This window comes from Ascidiella aspersa, chromosome 6 (assembly GCF_963924565.1).
Source record: "Ascidiella aspersa chromosome 6, kaAscAspe10.2, whole genome shotgun sequence".
Taxonomy (NCBI): domain Eukaryota; kingdom Metazoa; phylum Chordata; class Ascidiacea; order Phlebobranchia; family Ascidiidae; genus Ascidiella; species Ascidiella aspersa.
The window spans coordinates 24,096,891-24,118,626 of NC_139452.1; the positions used below are offsets into that span (position 1 = coordinate 24,096,891).

At 34.5% G+C, this 21,736-nt stretch overlaps 1 protein-coding gene across 1 annotated transcript in view; it reads left to right on the forward strand.

The window, feature by feature from the left end:
- The first annotated feature begins 4,540 nt into the window (after positions 1–4,540).
- LOC146140922 (tyrosine-protein phosphatase non-receptor type 14-like) overlaps positions 4,541–21,736 on the forward strand; it is a 31,543-nt gene continuing 14,347 nt past the window's right edge. The window contains exons 1-15 of the mRNA XM_083391483.1: positions 4,541–4,636; positions 4,948–5,055; positions 6,101–6,270; positions 6,756–6,853; positions 7,368–7,438; positions 7,522–7,592; positions 8,842–8,929; positions 9,818–10,024; positions 11,478–11,560; positions 12,143–12,212; positions 12,505–12,577; positions 12,959–13,055; positions 13,786–13,884; positions 17,059–17,243; positions 18,046–18,401. Coding sequence (XP_083247609.1) covers positions 4,541–4,636; positions 4,948–5,055; positions 6,101–6,270; positions 6,756–6,853; positions 7,368–7,438; positions 7,522–7,592; positions 8,842–8,929; positions 9,818–10,024; positions 11,478–11,560; positions 12,143–12,212; positions 12,505–12,577; positions 12,959–13,055; positions 13,786–13,884; positions 17,059–17,243; positions 18,046–18,401 — 1,872 coding nt within the window. The remainder of the gene's footprint in view (positions 4,637–4,947; positions 5,056–6,100; positions 6,271–6,755; positions 6,854–7,367; positions 7,439–7,521; positions 7,593–8,841; positions 8,930–9,817; positions 10,025–11,477; positions 11,561–12,142; positions 12,213–12,504; positions 12,578–12,958; positions 13,056–13,785; positions 13,885–17,058; positions 17,244–18,045; positions 18,402–21,736) is intronic.

Genomic DNA, 21,736 nt, shown 5'->3' on the forward strand with positions numbered 1-21,736 from the left:
GTTCGTGGCTATTTCCTCTGTAATTGCTTCTTCTTTCCGATAGATATCTTCTTCTTGGTGGTGATCTTCTGCTTAATGGTGATCTTCTGCTTGATGGTGATCTTCTGCTTGATGGTGATCTTCTGCTTGATGGTGATCTAGATCTTATGGGTGATCTGGATCCTGAAATTCGTCTAATCAAAGGTGGAGTTCTTGGACCTCGAGATGGCTTCCTCAATTGTCTTTTCGCTGTATGATTCGCAGCTGCTGAAGTAGATGCTTGAAGTCTATCAAGATTAACGAAAGGTTTACGTATCTTCTTGACAGGAGAATTTCTGCTTGAATCTGAGCTTGCAGAACTGATTGGCGAGAACTCTGATACTCGGCGTACAAAGCCTGTTCTGTCCGCTTGCTGCGGTTGGGGTGAGTAGCCCCTATCTGGTTCAGTCACAAAAGCACTCGAGTTTGCTGTCTGAGTAAAAGCCGTAAAAGCCATTTTATATTGATTGAACACGCTATTTATAGACGAAAATCAGTTAACAAAATTTCTGCGAATAAAGAAAGATTTACGTCATTAATTCTTATAATACTTAACAAAATACCACGTGGCAAAAAGGGCGTAACTCAAGCCTTTTTCACACTTATTTCTGACGCGAAACATACAATTTTTACGTCAAAATGCGATTGCGAAACAGCTTCTGACTTCAGTTAAATGACAACAGTTTGAAATCACACGACCTGGGAAACCGATTATGTTCAGACCGCGGTGTTTTGAAAACATATGCTAAAACGGATGTAAATGCCTTGACGCATAAAAATTGGTGTCAGCAATTTGAATTTTTGCAAATTCGCTGCAAGGATATCGCAAACATTAGAATGTGGTTGCAAGAAATCTACGTAACGGAATTTTACCGAAAACTTTCCGTTTATCGTTTGCACATTGGCTGCAAGAAGTAACGCAAACATTGAAAGGATTGCAAAGAATTTAGGCTATAGATTTTTACTGAAAATTTTCCGTTACGACACATCGATTAAAACAAAAATGCTCTGTGTAAACACAATATGACGAAGTGGCTGCTATAGACTAATAAGTGCATAGTATTTTAGTTGGCCTATTGCATCAGTCGTATAGTGGCGAATAGCTATCTAACGGCTGTCAATGCTACACTATCCTACATTATGGTTACTATATCGGAGAACGCATAGGCCTACAATCTCTGAAACACCTATTACAGTTGTGTTGACCAGCAATTAACTCTAGAATCAGAAGTAAGCTAACCCAGTGCTTCTTAAACCTTTTTAGTTTTGTTCACCCCTAGCATCCATCTCCGGATTTCATTCACCTTTGTCTTATGATATGATAAAACTAAAGTCCAGAACTATAAAGCTACAAAAGCACAAAACACAGTCACCAAAACTTTGTAGGCTACTAATACACTTAATGCAAACCAACTTCACTATTACGGTAAGCAAAAAAAACACCAAAAAAACAACAGTCCAGTAGTCGATTTACTGCAGAGCTATCATTCATTTCTGACGGGTCACTCTAATTCACCCCTGCAAAAATTTTATTCACCCTGGGGTGAACCATTCACCTGTTTAAAAAACACTGGGCCTATCAGAAGTAGGCTAACTTCAAAAGTAACCTAATTTAAAGACAAGGTGGATCCAGCATTCTAGAATGGTTTTAAAAAAGTCCTCGATATAAAAAATACAGATACGTCACGTACGTTACTGTATAAGAAAAGTAGGCTAACCTTAGTTCTTAACAAACCTTCTGTTGTCGCGCGATTCAGTACGCAAACAAGCAACTTAAGTTTAGTCAGTTCGCGCGAAACGAGAACAAAAAAATCTTTAACTGAAACGTCAAATTAGGATTTTAGAAAGATACGTGATGCATTGGGAACATGCAAGATTCGCACATTTGACAATTACTATCTTTTATGAAGGTGATTTTGGCAAAAGTGTTTCGACCGCCGTTAACTCCACTGCCTCTATGAAAAAATACGTAAAACCACATATTAAACATTGTTTTATATCCTGGCTGGAGAAGTGTTATTCGCGATGGCCACACAGTAAAAGTGTAAACTTTAATCGCACACCGTGGCGAACAACTGCAATAACAAGATATTTGGCGCTGCATAGGCTTGAGCTACAGGCGCTATATAGGCTTGAACTAACCTTGAAAAACTAAGGAAAATACTTAAGGATATAGTTTAAATTTCATTGTTTATTTAGTTTAACTGAGGGAATCAGGCCATGGGCTTTCTAAACTATATTTTGGCCAACTTTTACTGTGTAAATAAATACAATTTTTTAAGACTGGGATTTTTTATGTCACGCCAGGACGTAAATTTTTGACAAGCTTACAATTTTTTATGCGCCCCTAAACAAAAAACTTTGTTTTGCCCCTGGCCACTGAAACCTGTTTTTACAACCCGTAGGTCATTTATCGGTCCAAAAGATATATTTCAACCAACTTATTAAAATTTCTTATTTTACTTGGAGTAATAGAAGCGATAGAGGGCGTTTCATATTCGAATTCCTAACATTCCATCATAAAATCGTCCATATGCCTCAAACTTTATAAGTATTCTATGGTCAAACACTCGATTCTCTTTTAGTTAATTTCTTGCAACTCAGGTATTCCAACGTTTCCGTTTTACTTCTTGTAAGCGACCTACTAACTGTGACATAACTAACAACTAGAATAGATATTTTTTTTTTGCTTTTCTAAACTGATATAAGTGTGTAAGTAACGAAATAAAAATAAAAATGCAGCTTATATTTGAGTTGCGGATTTGACGTGCAGTAATTAACGAAAAGTTTTGGATCTGTATTGTTTAATTTTGTTGTGTATCATGCTTAATGCTATGATGGTAACTTTTTTGGAAAAAATATACGATAATACGTTATGTTTGGCGTTAAAGTTTTCTGCCAGAAAATATCACTTTAATAGACTTTGGTCTATTTTTATGAATTAAAAAGTTTGTGTTCCCTGTGTTGGTTTGTTTTACGTTTGTTATTTTACTACTTTAATCATTTGATAAGTTAGGTAAGGCGGTTGTGATTAAAATTTCCTTAAAAATAGCAAAATTAGCTGTCATTGTCTAGTATCCTACCACAATATCGTATTAGGTTTTTATATTGTGATCATTATTTTGGTTAGGTCGAGCGTTTGGGTTTGGTTGGTTCAAGTATTATTTTTAAATTTATCATCCCATGTTTATTTTTTCATTGCAATTTCATTTTTTTAAGACTCATTTTATTACTTAAATAAAAAAGCGCTGGTCTGGGAATCCTACCACAGCGTTCAAACAATAAATCAAAGTATTATTATATAATAATAATGTGCTTAACCCACCCACACGCTGACCCGCACCCTAACCCAATTTCCTATATAATGTCCTTTGTGGTAGGATTGTAGACCAGTGCCTGATAGGATTCTATTTGTGATGAGACATAAGAAAGCAGAGGCCAAATATTAGAGCTGCTCATATGTTATAACTTAGGTCGTAGTTAAAATTGCCAATTATTAAAAAAACTAATGTATATATATCTAAAGAAAGCATATACTTTTCTAGTTCATTTTATTTAGCTTGTGTACTTAATATATTTTTTTGTAAACTTGGTTAGTCTAGGTCCTAGGCAAGCATTACTTTTGGTAAGTTTTAGGAAGGTAAAATTTAATTACACAACATTGTAGTTTTTGTTTTTGGTTAACCCTCTGTACCTTGACTAAAGATGCCACACAATATCTTTTATAAATTTACTGAATATAGCAACTTTAGTCAAATTATTGTCTAAAACGTAAAGTAAATTAAGCAACATGTTTTGCCCTAACACCATACAGATTAAAACAAAAAAGAAATATTGTCCAAACCTTTAAATTAGTTTTGTTTTATATTAATTAAATTAGTTTAGTTTTATTTTATTTTCCAATTTATTAGTCTGATATTTTTGAACTTAATATTCCCTAGTTAAAACATAGTTAAAATACCATTGTTTAAAATAATTTATAGTGACACAAACTGCTCATATTTACTTATTTAAACTATACTTAGCATCATTGTTTGGTATATTGTATATTGGTTCTATGAAGATTTAAGTAACAAAAGTTATGACATGTCTAAAACTATCAATGCCCTTTATAAATTCATCTAATTAATGTAGTCCATTTTAAAGGGACCTGTTAGACTGGTAGTATGTGTGATGTTTTCAATGTTTAGTTTAACTTTGGAAATGTTATTTATACCCAAGTCGACCATGTCCACATATATAGAACTTGTACGTAAAGTAGTACAGTTGCCAAATCTGAGAATCTCCTTAAATAAAGTTGCTGTATAATTATATTTCAGTAACCAACTTGGTATTATTGTCAAACTTTGCTTGGTAAATGGTTTACAGTTGCTAGAGGTGGAGACCAAAAGATTGCTGACTGTTTTTTTGTAAACCTTAAAGATATTTTTGTTTTTATTTACTAAAGGAATGTTTTCTTTCAGATTTTAGCTATGACTTTAAAGTAAAACATATTTAATGTAAAAAGAAGTGTTAGGACCCAATGCTAGATAAAGCAATCAATACGGTAATCATGCCGTTTGGAATAAAACTCAAGAGAACCGGTCGCTACATTCTCTCTCACAAAAACTCCTTTTTGGTATGTTGCTTTGTAACTCTAATTGAAACTAAACTTTGCCATATATATATACTTTCATGAAATGAGTTGATGCAGATTTTGAGTGTATTATATTTATAAAATGTATGATACACATATATAATTGGTTTATACTTCCAACTTTTTGTTTTTAAGTACAACAATTTCTTAATTTCACAAGAAGTATATTATATGTATATTTTTAAATTTAATTGTGTTTTGGTACTCAAAAAATAAAATTGGTGCAATTTATATTTTTTAGTTTGACACACATACCATGTTGACAGTTAATAAACCTAACTTGTTGCTTATAGATACAAGTACAATTACTTGATCATTCGGTGATGGAGTGTACGTTGACTGTTGAAAACACTGGTAGTGATTGTCTAAATGCAGTAGCTCAAAAACTGGATCTTAAAGAGGTAAGACTGAGGCGTACAATATCAAACTAAGGCGTAGAGTTTGAAAAAGCAGTGTTAATCTGTTTAAAAATATAAGACCTTTTATAAGTGTAAGTCAATTCATCTTCTAATAATCTTTTGCGACATTGGTGTTAGGCAGAAATTTGTGATAGTTACTAAAGTTTTATTTAGCAGACTGAATAAACAAATGGTCTCTTTGTATGGGGATCACTTGAAACTGGATGACTTTCTGCATTTAAACTTCAGATGGATGTGGAATCACTATAATTCAGTGGCTGTACTTAACTATGATTTTATAACCTTTTCCTTTACTAAAACATACATATGTATAATTTGTATTAAAGTCTTTCTTGAGTACTGACTAATAATATACCCTTTCCCCAAAGTGGGAACAGTTCCTGTTTTACCGCTTGTATAGACAACATTTGCGTATTGTGTCTTATGATGTATCAGTTGGCTATAGAAGTTTTTTAGCAAGACATAAAATAAGGCTTTTGTTCTTTGGATTGGCAACTACATGGTGTTGCCAACATAGGCAGCGAACTTTCAAAATTCCAGAGCGTTATTTTCTAGTCAGTGCACAATTTGCCTATTAATTACATAAAAATATATTGCATGTTATAACTGAAACAAACCATTTCGCCTTTTCAAACTTTCTGTAGCATCTTTAGGCTAAAAAAGTTTCCATTGAAATAGGCAAAACGTCACAATAATTGCAATTATGTTTAGTTTAAAAACATAGTTTGGGGATTATGTGGCCTCGTGCCTATGTGGTAATTCATGAAAGATATAAACACAATGGTGAACTAAACTTGTGCTACAGAAATTATTTTGTAAATGTATTGATAACTTGGCCAAATTCCACGGTTCTTGACACCCTGTGAGAAATCCAGGGCGTCTAAAAATCGCTCTTCACACCCACATTTGGCACCTTTGGTTGCCAATATACATAGTTGATTTGCCAGTTAAGGCCTCCAACCTTGCTGGTTTGTTTTGGTGATGTACATTGCTCAAAAGTTATACGAAAGTATGTCTCAAATTTCAGACGCGCTACTTTGGCCTCAAGTACTTCAACAAGCAAATGAAAGTGAGATGGGTTGAGCTGGAAAAGCCGCTGAAGAAACAGGTGGACAAGAATGCCTACCAGCCCAGTTTGCACTTCGGCATCATGTTCTATGTTGCCAACATCGACAGACTGCAACAGGAAATCACAAGGTGATGACAGCCTTAAAGTCAGCAAATTGCTGCTTTTGTGTGTGCTGCCTTCTTTCAAGTTTTATAAGGTTCTTAACACGCTTGTTTTCTGATGAAGACAGAAGCAGTGTGTATATGTTTACACAATCACATTTAACGGCTGCTGTTACCTCTGATAAACTTGTTTTGTTTGTTGTTACATTTTTTTATGTTTTACCTACACGAGATAGCAAATAATATTGTGTGTAGTTTTTTTACTATCCAACAACAATGTTTATATTTCAACTACTTAAATAATATTTGCGCTTTTTATTTTTTAAACGTAAGAGTTGAAATCGCCTTTCTAACCAGTTGTGGTTTATTTTATGCTATCTTAATGGTAAACCTAATAATTGCTTTAAAATGTAATACAGATTTTATTTGGCAATGATTGTACAGTTGGATTCTGCAGTGGTTATGTACATATGTATATAATTATATATACATTATTTAACTTGCTTTTTTAGATACCTCTACTTCCTTCAAATGAAAAGCAATGTCATTGATGGTAGTTTAAAGTGCAATGTTGCTCAAGCTGTGGAGTTGGCAAGCTACATGTTGCAAGGTGGAATATACTAGTATATATATATATATATATATATTTTAATATTTACTGGTTTATCGTGTTTTTGAATCCTACCGAAATACGTATTTGTTAAGGCAGTCAACACTTTTCAGGAAATATTAAAAGGGTTTGATTGATGTTGTTGCTAAGCTAGTGTTTCCTGTCAGGAAATCATACAGAACTTCTCGTGTTTTCACAGCATCTAATAACTTCGACTATGTTTAAAATCATTTGCCAACAAAATCTTTACAATTAGGTTGTTACAGTTTTCATGAATGAAAAAAGTTAAAAGAATGTTTTGTCAAAACAATGTAAAATTTTGTAAAAAATGTCAGCCACCTATTTTTACATATAGCAGAATGTTAATTTTTAGGAAAATTTTGTAAGGTGAACTCAGACTACACATTCCGGACATCTATTGATTTATGCCACAGTTACTTGTATTCTCTTGTGTTATGCAACCTTTTTATTTGGTCTTGTTAATAATATATTATATTATACATATAATTTTTAGCTGAATTCGGTGACTACGATCCTGGACTACACACTGTTGAATATTTCCGTGACTATGTGCTTTTTAGTCAGGTAAATTAGTACAGTGTTGTAGTGAATATTTATTAAATTGTAAATAATTTCTACCCCAATTTTTATTAAACTTGTTCTTACAGACATTAATGCCAGACGACACCACCTCTGATACCTTAACCTCTCAAACCATAGAACATCACAAAAAGCATAGGTGACTTTGTAATTTTTAGTTTATATATTGACTGAAGATGTATGTATTTTGACTATACGGTATGTGACTGTGCTAAAAGAAATTTTACGGAAAGTTGTTTAAGGATAATTTATATCTACAATTCACCTTTAGACTGACAGAGTTTGATGCAGATGATTTAAACAATAAATAAATTATGGGTGAAAAGGGCACACCCTTGCATTAATGTATTGTCTGGAATTTTAGCTCATTCAGCGTAAGTCGAAGCTATTACAATTCCTTATACAATTTAACAATGGCTGAATATAAATGCATGACATAACCCATTTGCGCAAGTAAGCGGAACACATGATTCAGTTGCTTGTGGAGGTTTAGCGTATATTTCAGTGTTTATTCCCTAACCGATAGTCAAATATTTGACCAAGGTCGCCCACATTACTTTGGCTATTTGACTAGTGAGTAAGGCTCACATTCCTTTCTGATGCCATCACTTAATAGCTTTGCTGAGTTTTGCAATACACAACCCAACGTCCCAACCTAAAGTTTTTTTTATATATACATGGACAGACATGTTTCCTAAAGTTTACACACATCCTGTCAAGTGACATCGTAAACAAAAGTGTTTACTCTTCTGTTGTAAGATGCTGAAGGCTCATTCATCTTGAAGTTTTTTAGAACGAAAATGTGACTTTGTAGAGAATGTCCATTGTTTTTTTTTATGAAATGCACATTACTATATGGTAAAAACAGTTTATTTTGAAGCAGATTTAATAGTACAGTCAAGCAATTTGATTTTAATGTGAAGCAACAGCATAAAAGTGAAATTTATTTTACATTTTAAATAGGCTGATTCATCTTGGAAACTTTTAAAATGAAGAAGTGACATTAAAATGCTATTGTTTTTTTTGAAATGCACATTACTATGGTAAATACAGAACTTATTTTTCAGTAGATATAATAGAACTGTCAAGTGGTTCACTTTTAGTGTGAAGCAACGGCATAAACACAACATTGACTTTTTAAATAAGACTGGTTGCAGGAAAGGTTTGAATCCAATTGTTTGACCAAATGATAAAACAACACAAATTTTTCAAACAGTCAAGTCAAGGTTTTAAAAACATTAACAAATAGCAGCTTTTATATCGATGTTTTTATTAACTAGATAAAATAAATAAATACTACTTGTTTCATTAAGTGTGAAAAAGTTATATAATGCAAGCATGTTTCAGTTTGCCACCCTAGTTTAACAACTTGATTGTACTTATTTTAGAGGTTTGTCTGCTTCAGATGCAGAATACAACTACATTTTGAAAGCAATCCATCTGGATGGATTCAGTGAAGACCTGTGTACTGCAAAGGTTTGACCACTGATATACATTTCGAAATAATCAGTTTGATTAAAGATTTTGTTTTAGGAGCACAGTTTGGGAACTAACATGTCTTGAAATAAATTGTAATGCTAGCTGATTAATTAATAAGATATATATACATCAATAAATTGAAAAAAAAAATTTCGGTTGCAAACATGGATTTGGTATTATTGCACAATGCTATGTAGCTAAGAGGTTAGAAAACTGGGGAATAACAAGTTCCAAGGGCTCTTTTTACATAAAACCCTTTTATTGCTATTAAGAATATTCTCCTGCATATCAGTAAAGGTACATACAAGTCTGAGAAATAATAATTTACACACAAAACCATTTTACAAATTTATAGAATTCACTATCTTGGTTGTAAATGGTTTACTTTTAGCACAATTTGTAATGGTTATAATATATTTCCATATATGTATATGTTTATATTTAGCTTGTTATTCATGACAGTTTACTCCCACTCAATTTGTTGAGATAATCAGACAGCTCAGTGCAATTTCAAAATACATTTACACAAATATGTACTCTGGCAAGGAATAAGAGGCTACATAAGGAATTATACCTCTCATTACTGTTACTCTATTTTACTTTACTAGTAGCCATCATGCTAATATATATTTTTAACTAAAAATAACATTTCTTTTTGTTGTCAAAATTAATCTCGGATTTGCTGTGAGTAAAAACATGCTCTCCAGTTTTGTAATATAATAAATTATTTTCCAAAAAAATAATAATGTAATGCCACATATATAGGTACATCTTGACTAGGCAAAAATAATACTTTTTACCTTTTTTCCTAATGTTGCATAAAATTATCTGAAATATTTTGTGTTTTCACCAAAGTTCCTGTAAACTTTGCACTTTGTCACACAGAACGAAGCAAACCGTGAAGTGTATGTCGGCTGTTCCTTTGCCGGTGTTGTCATAAAACCAGTTGTGAAAAGCAATACGATCAGCCACGCCGACCGGCCAGTCTGGCACGATTGGCCAGTTGTTGAGCAAATTTCACACTCGAAGGCGACCCTTACCATAGAGATCCGGCACGCCGATTCTTCACTTTCCATACTGCACTTTCACTTGGTCAGTAGCAGATTTATTTGTGTGTCAATGTCCCACGTAGCTTTTCACACACTTTTGTTGACCTTGACCTTATTATTTATATTTTATTGGTGACTTGCTATGTCAGGGGTGGGAAATTATTTTTACCGGGGGCACATGAGAAACTGAAAATATCTTGCAGGGCTGGGTCAAATAGGGCCAATAGGGATCCAAAATACACATAATTTATAATTTATTTTCAAAGAAAGATGCATATAGTATTTCACAAACTGATAAGAGTAATTGTAATTTATTTTAATATGTATATATTTCTAAACAAAATAAAAAAGGCATATTGTTATTTAAAACCGATTTTTGGAAAATAAGCTGCGGGCCAGATTATATTGTTTGGCAGGCCAAACCCGGCCCACAGGTCATAGTTTGCCAAGGTCTGCTCTACAGCAATACACCACATTCATAAATTAAGTAGTTTAAAGAGCTTGAAAGTGGATTAAGGTTGCTTGAGTTTTGTGCGTCCACAAAAATATACAAAGTTTGTTTACTTGATAAGTTTGATTAAACCTTGTGAGCCCTACCCAAGAGATTGTGGAACACATGTTTTTATGCAGTGTACAACTACCGTTGTTCTGGTTTAAATACTTTAACTGCATATTAGGTGTAAATATATTTTGGGAAATTGTGATGTACTAAAAAGTACTTGGTGTTCTTGGTTTTAATATTTTCGGTGTAAATGTTATTTCAAGTTAAGCTCCTAACACAATATAGAACACAGATTTTTTTATACACAACAGTATAGTTAATTATTTTAGTTCTTGTACTGAAAGCAGAGATGATGTTTTCAAGTTCTACTTTTTAAAATTTCTGTTCATTTGAGAAACCTAACATAAGAATTGGTGAAGGTTTTACTTGTACGCTAGTTTGCATGCAGAAAATCATTTTTTGTACCAAACTAGAAAGTTTTTGTAGTGTTTCTAAATATAAAACAGCACCCTCAAAAATACTTCATATTTTCATCATGCTATAAGATGCAAACATCAATATTAAGGGCGCTGCATTACCCTGGGGATGCCGTTCGTAATTCTCAAGGATGCCAAGAGATAATTTGATTTTTTATAAAACTTTTGCTCTATTGGTAAACCTCTTTATACAATTATTTGTGTAAAATAAAACAATATTTGTTTACTACATTTTATATATATATGTATTGATTCAAGTATGTTTGTATTACCATTACAGTGAACCACAAAAATGCCTGTATATTTAATATTTTTGCAGTAAGCCAAACTTGTTGGGAACCCTGACCTATATTTGGCAATTTTGTTGCAGATTTTTTTAGGCATATAAAAACGTGTCAATTTCCGTAAAGGCTTTGAAACACATGCTCTTAAGAAACTTCGTTTTTTCTCCTTAAGCTTTTAGGAAATAATTGCCTTGGCATTTCTGGAATGTAATGTTAACTCCTTTTTATTAAAAGGATGACGCTGATACCGCAAAGTATTACTGCAGAATGCTGGAATCGAAGCGAAAGTTTTATCAGCAAAACAAGGATTCTTTAAAGTAAGCTGAATTGCCTTTAAAAAAAACTTTCTAAATACCTGTAGATTTTAATGGCTATAATACAAATTATTGCTTTGCTTATCTGGCCTTATATAAACACCAAGCACTTGAATTTGTTGACCAACTCTAGCACTCCTTGAACTAAAATATCCTCCAACAATGGTTAACTCAACCCATATGCAAATTATTTCATTTCTATTAAACAGAATGTTACTATTTTGCTTTGATTGAATGGTTTCTGACAGTAATAAGTTGAGATTGAGCATTATCACTTTTTGACCTATATTTTTGACAGATTTTTATATACCTGACTTAGTTTTATCTACCTGTTTAATTATTCAACTCTTATTTTCCATATATATTATTTTATGTATTGTCCTATCTCTATCAATAAGCAATATTATTTACTTAAAATTGCTTGTTTTTGAAAAATTAGAATAAAAAACCTGGTGTTTTACCGAATTTACATTTGTTAAATGTTGCCAAATTTAGCTTTAATAGATATCAAATTTAGGCTGGGGAAACACACAAAATTTCAAACAGGGCATTTTTAGGCTAATTTGTTTGCGAACAATTTTTAAGGAGAAAGATGTCACTTGAAAGAACGACTTTCATTCAAAGAAGGCCAACGCTTCGTCGACACCAGGAGGTGGTATGTTGTATTCAAAACGTAATCTGTGGTAATCTTTAGCTCCAGGCAGACTTGTTGCATTTTTATGTGGTCTTGCTGTTTGCCTTTTGATAGCTTAAGATTAGATTGCTTTGATGAAGACTAAATCTGTCAACAATGTTCTTGATGTTGTACATTCATATTTAGTTACTTTTTGTGTTGTGTCTTATATATATATATTTATTTTATACCTAAAAAATCTGCAAAAAGTGTGCTTAGGTTAATTGAAATTAAACTAGCATTGGTTGATTCCATTTTTTGTGGTATTTTTTAGAACGACAATGAATTGAACGAACAAGTTGTTCCAGTGCAGCCTGGGGCTAGTGGAGATTTTGTTTCGTCACAAGGTATTTTCCGTTTTAAAAAACAGTTCAAAAAACAATAATTTTACGGAAATTTGTCAGTCATTTTGTGCAAACATAATTGTGCAAGTGTTATTCCTTAAAGTTTTTTTTAAAAAAGGCTACCTGGTGAAAAAAGCTGTAAATCTGAGTTGTGTAATCAGGCTAGTTATTGAGGACAGATTTTTCCACATAAAACACATTCTGATATTTCTTCTATATCATGCGCTACATACATTTTAAACTTTATGTACGTCTTTCATTAAAATATCTCCTTTATTTGGAACGTATATGTAACTGCAATCATTCCTAGCTTTTCTCGACTGTATGATAAAAAAATAATCGCCATTTGTCTACTACCGTTAACATGTGTGTTTTAAAACCCAGAAAACTTGTACCCCGAATTCTACACATCGGAAACAAGTCTGGACCAGCCGTTTGTCTCGCAAACCAGCCTCAACCAATACCAACAACATGACATGAGGTAAATTTCGATGATGCTGACATCAGTAGCAGTGATGTTGTTTTATTAAGCCAGCGCATAAATACTTTCTAAATCCAGTGTGATGGCTTGATTGTACTTGGTACTGAGTGTTTCCGATTAGCACCCAGCAAAATTAGCAACGGACTTTGGTGGAAGTAAATAAAAAAATTGGCTAGATTACAGATATTCACATCCATGAAGAGTGTTATAAACCAGTAGTTCCCTAGCTTATTTCAGTGCCTCCCGAATATTGTTTTATCGAACCTCGCGCGACCTAAGACATAAACTAGTATTAAATATGTTAGTTTTTAGTAAATTACAACGATTCTTAACAAACAATTTAAAATGTTTTGATAGCGTTTAACTCCGCTGACCTGTTTACTAAACTATTCAGCTTCAGTATATTTATTCATAATCAACTAAACTGGACTTTAACTTATGTATCGTTTATATAAGAAAGTAACTTACATACCGCCAAAAGGGGAAATCAAAGAAATGCGTGTGATGCAATATAGCAGTCTATGTTAGGATGGAACCGACCTGAATAAATTAAAAGAGTTCATGTATAAAAAAAATTAACAGTACAATTTTTGCCAGATTTTAATCGCACCTTTACCACATATTTTTTAACCTTCGCGAACATACTTTACTTGGGGAATCAGTGTTGCAAGTAGTGCACTTAGTCCAGTAAGAGTAATAAAACTGACATTTTCCGCACACTTTTTCCCAGTCACTCGAACGGTTACGCAATGGGTGGGAGTATGTACAGCTCGCCAAGCATTAACTCGCTGTCGCAATCCAACATGGGAAGACCATCGCCCGCTACAAGGTAAGCCTTAATCGAGGTTATCTAAAATAATTGAATACTCTACCTCATATTTTATACTAGGTATAGCAGAGTCTGTTACATCGATTTTTAATCCGACAACAATTTCTGATATTTTTATCGAAGAAAAGAATGACGTTTAGAAAATTTTGAACCTCTAAAAAACAAAATTAATTAAATTATGGAGCATAATGGTTGGAGGTTGTAGTAAGACGTAATACGAATATCAAAGCCCATACAGAAGTAGGTATCATTTTGGACGTTTCGAATAACTCTTTATTCATTTACAGATGGTAAGTGGATATATAGTGATAGAATCCACGTTTCCTTCTTTCTGATGTCTGCCTTAGCACTATATATACCCTTACCATCAGTGACTTCTCTCTATGTTGAAAATGAATAAAGAGTTATTCGAAACGTCCAAAATGATACCTACTTCTGTATGGGCTTTGATATTCTTATTACGTAATTAAACTATATTGTGCAAAGTTAATGCTTTTAGGTTATAATACCTAAATTTACCTTCGCGTTTAGAAGCTGTGTCTTTGCGTTATTTGATTAATTTTTAAAGTTATATTTTAAGTTTGAAAAAAAGTCCTCCTACTTGCTTCTGGCATTGGCCCCGATACGATATTATCAGGCATTTTGGAGGTACTATCGCCAAAGGTTCGATACTATGGCAAAATAGGGGGGAAAGCCCAATTTATACAGGTCTTGTTTGTTTGCATTGCAACGTAGCGTTTTTTTTTTATCCTGAAAAGTATTTTTTGTGGAAAATAGTAGGTTCTCCACTGATAGTTACGTTGATGCTTTGACGCAGCAGTAAAACTTAAAAGACCTTAAATTGAAATTTTTTTTTTATATATATTTATAGGTGTTGTGATAACACACGGCTTTAGCGATAAAACATAGGCTTCCAAATAAAATCTATTTCAGTATTAATATATGCAAAATAAAATCTATTTCGGTATATATGTAGCAAAATGACATGCTTTGGTAGACAAAAGTGATGTCATTTATCTCAAAAAGGGACCAACTGCAATTAAACCATGACGTTTGATTGCTGTGTAATCTAAAAAAAGTTTTTGTATCGCGCCAAGCTTACATAATATATATGAGTAAAGTATATAATTATGTCAGTGATAAAATCCTTTCTTACAACGTCCGTTAAAAGTGCACTTCGCATATATTTTGACTGGCAAATAGTAATTGTCTGTGTTGCATTACTTAACATGAAAAAAAATTGTCAAGGATTTTTAATTTAAAAATAAAAATGACCTGATGTGAACTAATTCTTTTGAAAAGAATTGCTTAAGAAGAACTTAAGTCATATCTAGGCAAATGACTACTAGGGTTGTAACTAAACTGTTTTAAAATAATGCAGCTTTGGACATACTTATTTTTTTATCAGTAAATAGTTCATTTGTTATTTATTTTGTTGTGGGATGATATGAATTAATAATATGCCCAGAAGTTTAAACTATTTATTTTCAATGATAATCTTCAACTTGGACGCTATTACCATGCACTGATTTGAATTGTTGTTTGTTGTCAATTACTTGTTTACAAAACAAGTTATAAACTTTGGAACACTTTATACGGATCTGTTCATAAGTTTAATGGTGAAAATAACGGCCCAAATAGACGTTAAAAGCGACATGCTTTTGCCGAAACGTTTGAAAATAAAGCATGTCGCTTTTAACGTCTATTTGGGCCGTTATTTTCACCATTAAACTTATAAACTGTTCGGAATAATTTCAACATACAGTAGAGAACGGCAGTGCCAGGCAACTTACTTTCGTATTTGTGCTTTTCTGTGACCTTTAGATAGATGTATAATATATATATCGTATCACGGTATCTCCTATTGTGGTTAAGAAGTTTCTAATACCGCCCGTGTACGTGCGAATGTAACTTTACCATCTGTGTGATTTGCAGCTGTTATCTCCGATCTGCGTGTTATCTGCCGTTGCGGTTTGGGCGAAGTCATTGCATCAGATCAAATGCATATACACCAACGATAATAATATTTGTAGTCCGAGCCTAGCGCAACTTTGGCTTTGTATGCTTCTGCATATATATTTTTTTAATTTCTTATTTTTGGCGCTTGAAAGTAGCGAATGCCGGAGGGCAGATTTTACCGGACAATTGTCGTTACCGACCAAAACCAAACAAAACCATTTAAAATAAACACAAATAAGTATACATCAAACATATCTTTAAAACTGACGTGTGTGTATGTGTGCAGGTATAAACCTATGCCTGGCATTCTGGCTCGGTCATTTTAATAACTTCCCCAAAAGATTGGTATTATTTGTCTGGTTCAATTCCGCAAAATGAAGAAAATAAAGCGTTAAGTTTTATTTTTGTTAAACGCGCCTGCTAGGCTTGTAGATACCGATGGCAAGCATAGTGTTTCATTATTCGTTTAAACCCAATTAACGTAAGCATTTCATGCATGGCAATTGGCAATATGTATAAAGAGCAATTCATGACCATATTACGCGGTAAAACAATTTAAGTTGTTTTGCTTACAAGTCGTTATGTCTCAAATAATTGTTGTCCATTGCCGAAAATTTTCGGACTTATAAAAATTATAAATTTTTTTATTAAGAGTGGTGAGAAGAATATGTTGCCTAAGTTGAGAGCATTTGCTTTTTTTGCGTTTACTTTTAGCGTGAGATTGCCTTCGTATATTGTGATCTATAGGTTCACAAACCCTTGATATACCCACGAAGTAAAGTTCAAACAGTAAACAAGTCGTTTGAAATAGAAGTCTAATGCATTTAGTGCAAACCGTTTTATTTTTATTTAAATAAATAAATATACAGTAATATTTTAATTGTGATTTCATGGACCCCCATTAAACTAGTCCACGACCTAGTTCATGGACCCAAGTTGAGGAACCCCTGAACTCAAGCTATTCCAATGCTTAATGAAAACGCTTTGTTTAAACCCAAGACATGAGCCCAAAAGACGTTAAAATTATTTTGCCCCAAATAATTAAGTCAAGTCAAGTCATTTGGGAGTAGTTACTTAAGTGCACTTAAGTTAAGTGGTTGACTTAAGTCATTACAAGTTTACAACACCAAATAACCAAGCTATAATGCTCCATTCTTCCAAAAAGTTTTTTAAACTAGATCTATTCAAAAGTGCTAAAACTACTTCCCTCTGCAGCAACCTGAGTGTGAACAGCAGCGACCGGCGTCTTGGTCCAGCCCTGGGCCGAGTGGGCCTGCCAATGTACCGACGCTCCCCCGATTATGACGTTGCCACCCGTCAGCAGCGAAGGTACAGTAGCTACCTGGAGAACAATCCGTCCGCTTCCCACCCCAACCAGACTTCACCGCATCAACACCCAGGTAAAATATCGTTTGTTTTTAAGTGTTTTTATGTGAAATTTTTCAGCGCCTTTTTTTGCAATTCGGGCTGGACTGTCTTGATTCTTGTATTTTTTTTGTCACGATTTTTTTTTCGTTTCACTACACCATCTGGTAATAAATGTCATCTTGCAAATAAATTATTGGAATACTGATTGAATTTGACCTAACTTCTCTAACTAAGAATTACTTCTTTTAACTTTTAAATTAAATATTTTTGAAAAAGCTTGAACATTTTTGTCTGTTAAATTTTGTAATAATCACTTTCGTATGTGAGTCTTACATCAACTTTAAAATGTAAATTGCAGACGGATGGGATGAATCTTTAGAGGAGACCGTTTAATCAAAAAAACTGTAAAAGATGTACAATTTCTCAAAAAAACAGCATGTGTTGATAAAAATATACATAAAAAAATACCATCGCGTTTGCAAAAAATATACATAAAAAAATACCATCGCGTTTGCAAAAAATATACATAAATGATAAAAAATACCATAGCGTTTGCAAATAAATGACTAGAATTGCTCCGTACAAACGCACTTCAGCCTACGCTGAAATCAAAATGTTAGCTAGTTATTTTTTTAAATTAGAAAAATGTATGGACTTGTTTTAAAAGAACTCTATTTGTCCTTAGATTTAGTTTCGTTTTAAGATTAGTCATTTCCAAACGTTTCGCCAAATATAATAATATAATGGGCTCCGACCAATGACTAAAAAGTCTCCAAAACAACAACAATAAAAAAATAAACTTAAACTTGATTTTTAAACCTCCGGAAATCGCAGGCATGCAGCAGGGCGCGGGAAAGCCCCGGCCCCACTCGATGATCTACTCGCAACAGGAGCTAATCCACCAGGTGGTCAACGGGCATTACCCACCTTACCCCCAGCAGCCCCAGCACGCACCCCTTCACTACAGCCGCAGCCAGCCCCCTCAGGACCCCTTTATGGTGGCCGTGGGGTCACAACAAGGTCACATGGTCGTCGACCGCTCGATCGAGTCTCTAGTGCACCCCGGTGGCGGCGCCGTGTTGCCTAACAGCGGCCCGGTGCCGACGGGGGCTGTCCCCAATGGCAGGGGTCGCGCTCTTGGCTCCGTCCTGACCGACAGCACCCCGGAACTGGCTAACCCGGCTTTGCAGGTTGGTGGCTCGAATTTCTCTTCGTGAGGTTTAGATTGCTTTATATGGCCGTCATTTGAATAGAGTCCATTTAATGCACCTTTTTATGGCAGCTTTTGGCTGACGGTGGCCATCCATGACGTGAAGTGATTCTCAACCTTTTTTGGTGTACGGCACCCCTCGAAAATAATAAATAGATTTGCGGCACCCCGACTTGACAAACAGTTGTATCAAGAAGCTTTCCAATGGAGCAAAAAAAATCAAGATTCTTAAAAAATATCTAATACTATCGGCACTAATGAGCATTAGAATTGGCACACCAGGGCGCCGTGATACCCCGGTTGAGAACCCCTGCTCAAAGTGATGTCCAAAAATATCGGAATAAAGTGTGGTAGCGTTTCGGGCATAGACGCATCCAAGGATGCCCTTTCCCGTGATTCTTACTCGATTCAAATCACGGTGTGCCTTATTGTTTTTACTATTTGCTTTATCGTGTCAACACCCGAATTAAACCCAACTCATTCAAAATCCGATGATTTCTTTCGCTTAACGATTTTTGTGTCGATTTTTTTCGAAACTTACTACAAAACCATATTTTTGGGCACACTATGCACAGATCTGTAATGTAGCTTGATAATGAATTGCAAAGCCAAAAAGGTCGAGTAGATCGACATCATCTTGATTAAGACGTGTCGATAGGAACTAAACATTAACTGAATATTATACAAGTTTATATCGATACTTCCTAAATCAAAATTATGTCGATCTACTCGACCTCTTTGGTTTTGTTGAAAAAAATACGCTTTGATGGGTTTCTGGCAACTAAAACTGTTTCGGTAATGCGGTGTAGCCGTGCGTGCTGCCAAGAAAGTTTCTCACGCACCTTGATAGGTGCGGTCGGGTGTGGTGGCAGATTGGATTTATTTAAGCTACCAACAAGCTTACCGAGGTATACCGATAAAATCTTCTGTGCGGCTACCAAGCGTACAAAACTTCCGGATATAATGTTAAAATTACCAAGCGTTTTGAGCGCAATAAATAAAGCAACTATACATCAAGGTTAAAAACAAAGTCGCCTTTGTAGTTGGTTGCCTGCTTTTATTAGTTCCAGTAATACGGGATTTCGATCTGTCGACTGAGGTTTTTTGATGCTCGCGTAGCCTTCGGCTAAACTTTTGCCTGCGTTTTAAGCTGGTATGCCCGTAGTAAACGTTGGCGAAATCGAAATAAGAAACGGAGATTAATTAGGCAAGGCACACACTTATACACGCTTCGGCATGTCTTTTAAATTTTTCGAAACGCTTAATTCTCAGCGCATATGCTGGTGGCTTACTGTTTAGGATGGATGCTTTATGAAGGCTATACGCATGTGTAAAAACGCCGGTGGGCTACTTATACTCGTTTTGGTAAAACGGTTTACTTTTTCGTGTACTATGTCCTGACGCTTTGGTATGTCTTTTATCCTTTTTCGAATTGCTTTATTCTTTTAATAATGGTTTATGAATGCTATAGACCAGGGGTTCTTAAACTGGGGTCCATGGACCCCTTGGGGTGCGTTGACTAGTTTAGGGGGTCCACGAAGACCTAATTCAACTATTAGCGTGTATTTAGGCAATAAATTTTTCAACGAAAATAGTAGGCTATATTACAAATAAAACGTTTTTGCACTGAATATATTTAGACTTCATTTCACTTCACATATTTAGGACAGGAAACAGTAAATTTCTGAAGTCTGTTTGTATTATGACGTAAATTTATGACGTGATATTTAAACATTTCTTGCTTAGACTGGTCCAAGCGAAGTAAATTTTTTTTCTAGGGGTCCGCGGTAAAAAAAGTTTAAGAACCCCTTCTATCACATGTAAAACTGTAAAACGTACGTGGCCTCGGCCATCGTTTGTGCTTTTTGGCGAAGCGGTTCACCTTTCGTGTACTATGTCCTTACGCTTTGGTATGTCATTTACCCTTTTTCGAAACGCTTTATTCTCAACGCATATAATGGTAGCTTACTGTTTTGGATGGATGCTTTATGAAGGCTATACCCATATGTAAAACGCCGGTGGCCTTCGCCATCCTTTTTGCTTTCTTCGGCGAAGCGGTTCACCTGTTCGTGTACTATGTCCTTCTAGGTTTTGAGTTCCAGGATATTGCATGTCGTCGGGTAGAGTAACTCGAGTCCTATGACCTTACGGCGCAGCGCACAACTTAACGTTCAACGACCTCTTTACCTAAAATAGGCAATATGCTTCTAAGTGCCACCGCGGCGCGTTTAAATGGTTTATTTTCCGACTGTACTCATTGGCAACGCCAGCGCTGGACTTCCGAGCTTATGCGTGTGTCCTGCGTGCGACAGACTTAAGGCTCATGAGTAACTTTTATCTCCTGATTATGATTTAGATCAGCGATTTACATTGTGATCAAGTAATTCGCGGCACACCTGTATAGCAATGCTGTTTTTTACCTGTTAACCGTTTTTGGTCCACTGTTTGAAACTGATTTAAAAATTTAATTTTTTGTCCGCACTAAAAAATGACAATCGGTCAAAAACCTTCGGTCAAAAGAAAATTACGACAAACGCATAAAGCACAAAATGATGTGGTGATTTTAAAGGATGATCTCGAAGTCATTTTAAATGTACTTAAAAGTACCAGTTGTTTCTTTTAAGCGACAAAATCTACATGCATTTTAAATAACCTGAACCTAACATACTTGGCGATAAAAGGTTAGATCAACGAAACAGGCTGTCAGCAACTAGCTATTTTAAAGCGCCAACCCCAAAGTAGCAACGAATCTACATATAGCAGGTAGAATTTATTCATTTTCTCTTTATTATAAGGGCAGATTCCATTCCTTTAAAAAGCAAGCAATACAGCCATAGAAGACGATTCTATTTTCACAGGGGTCCTCAAGCTTTTCCTCTAAATATTTCAGAAAATACGTGTTAAAAACATAAGCTTATATGACAAGTGGTGAATTGAAGAGTTGAATTGTCTTTTAGCTTATGGGAAAATTGATTAATTGTGGAAATTTATGTAAAAATAGGACCTCAAATCGTACCCATCAAAATAAATGATAAAGTATTTGCATAAAGTTTTATTATTGTTTTAGTGGGCTGATCACCCCAAGTTTTCACTAGCAATGCTCTGAGCACCCTAAGCACCCCTCGGGCGCCAAACTTTCAATATTCACGGTCGTTTTTTTTTCGACCAGTACAACCATTTAGCATAGTGTAACTTTCTTACGGAGCGTTTAGGCTAAAAACATTACATTAAAATATGCAAAACGTATCATTAAATAAAAAAAGGTAATTTTCGAAAAAGTAAAAAGAGTTTGAGGGTTTTATTGCCTCGTGCCTA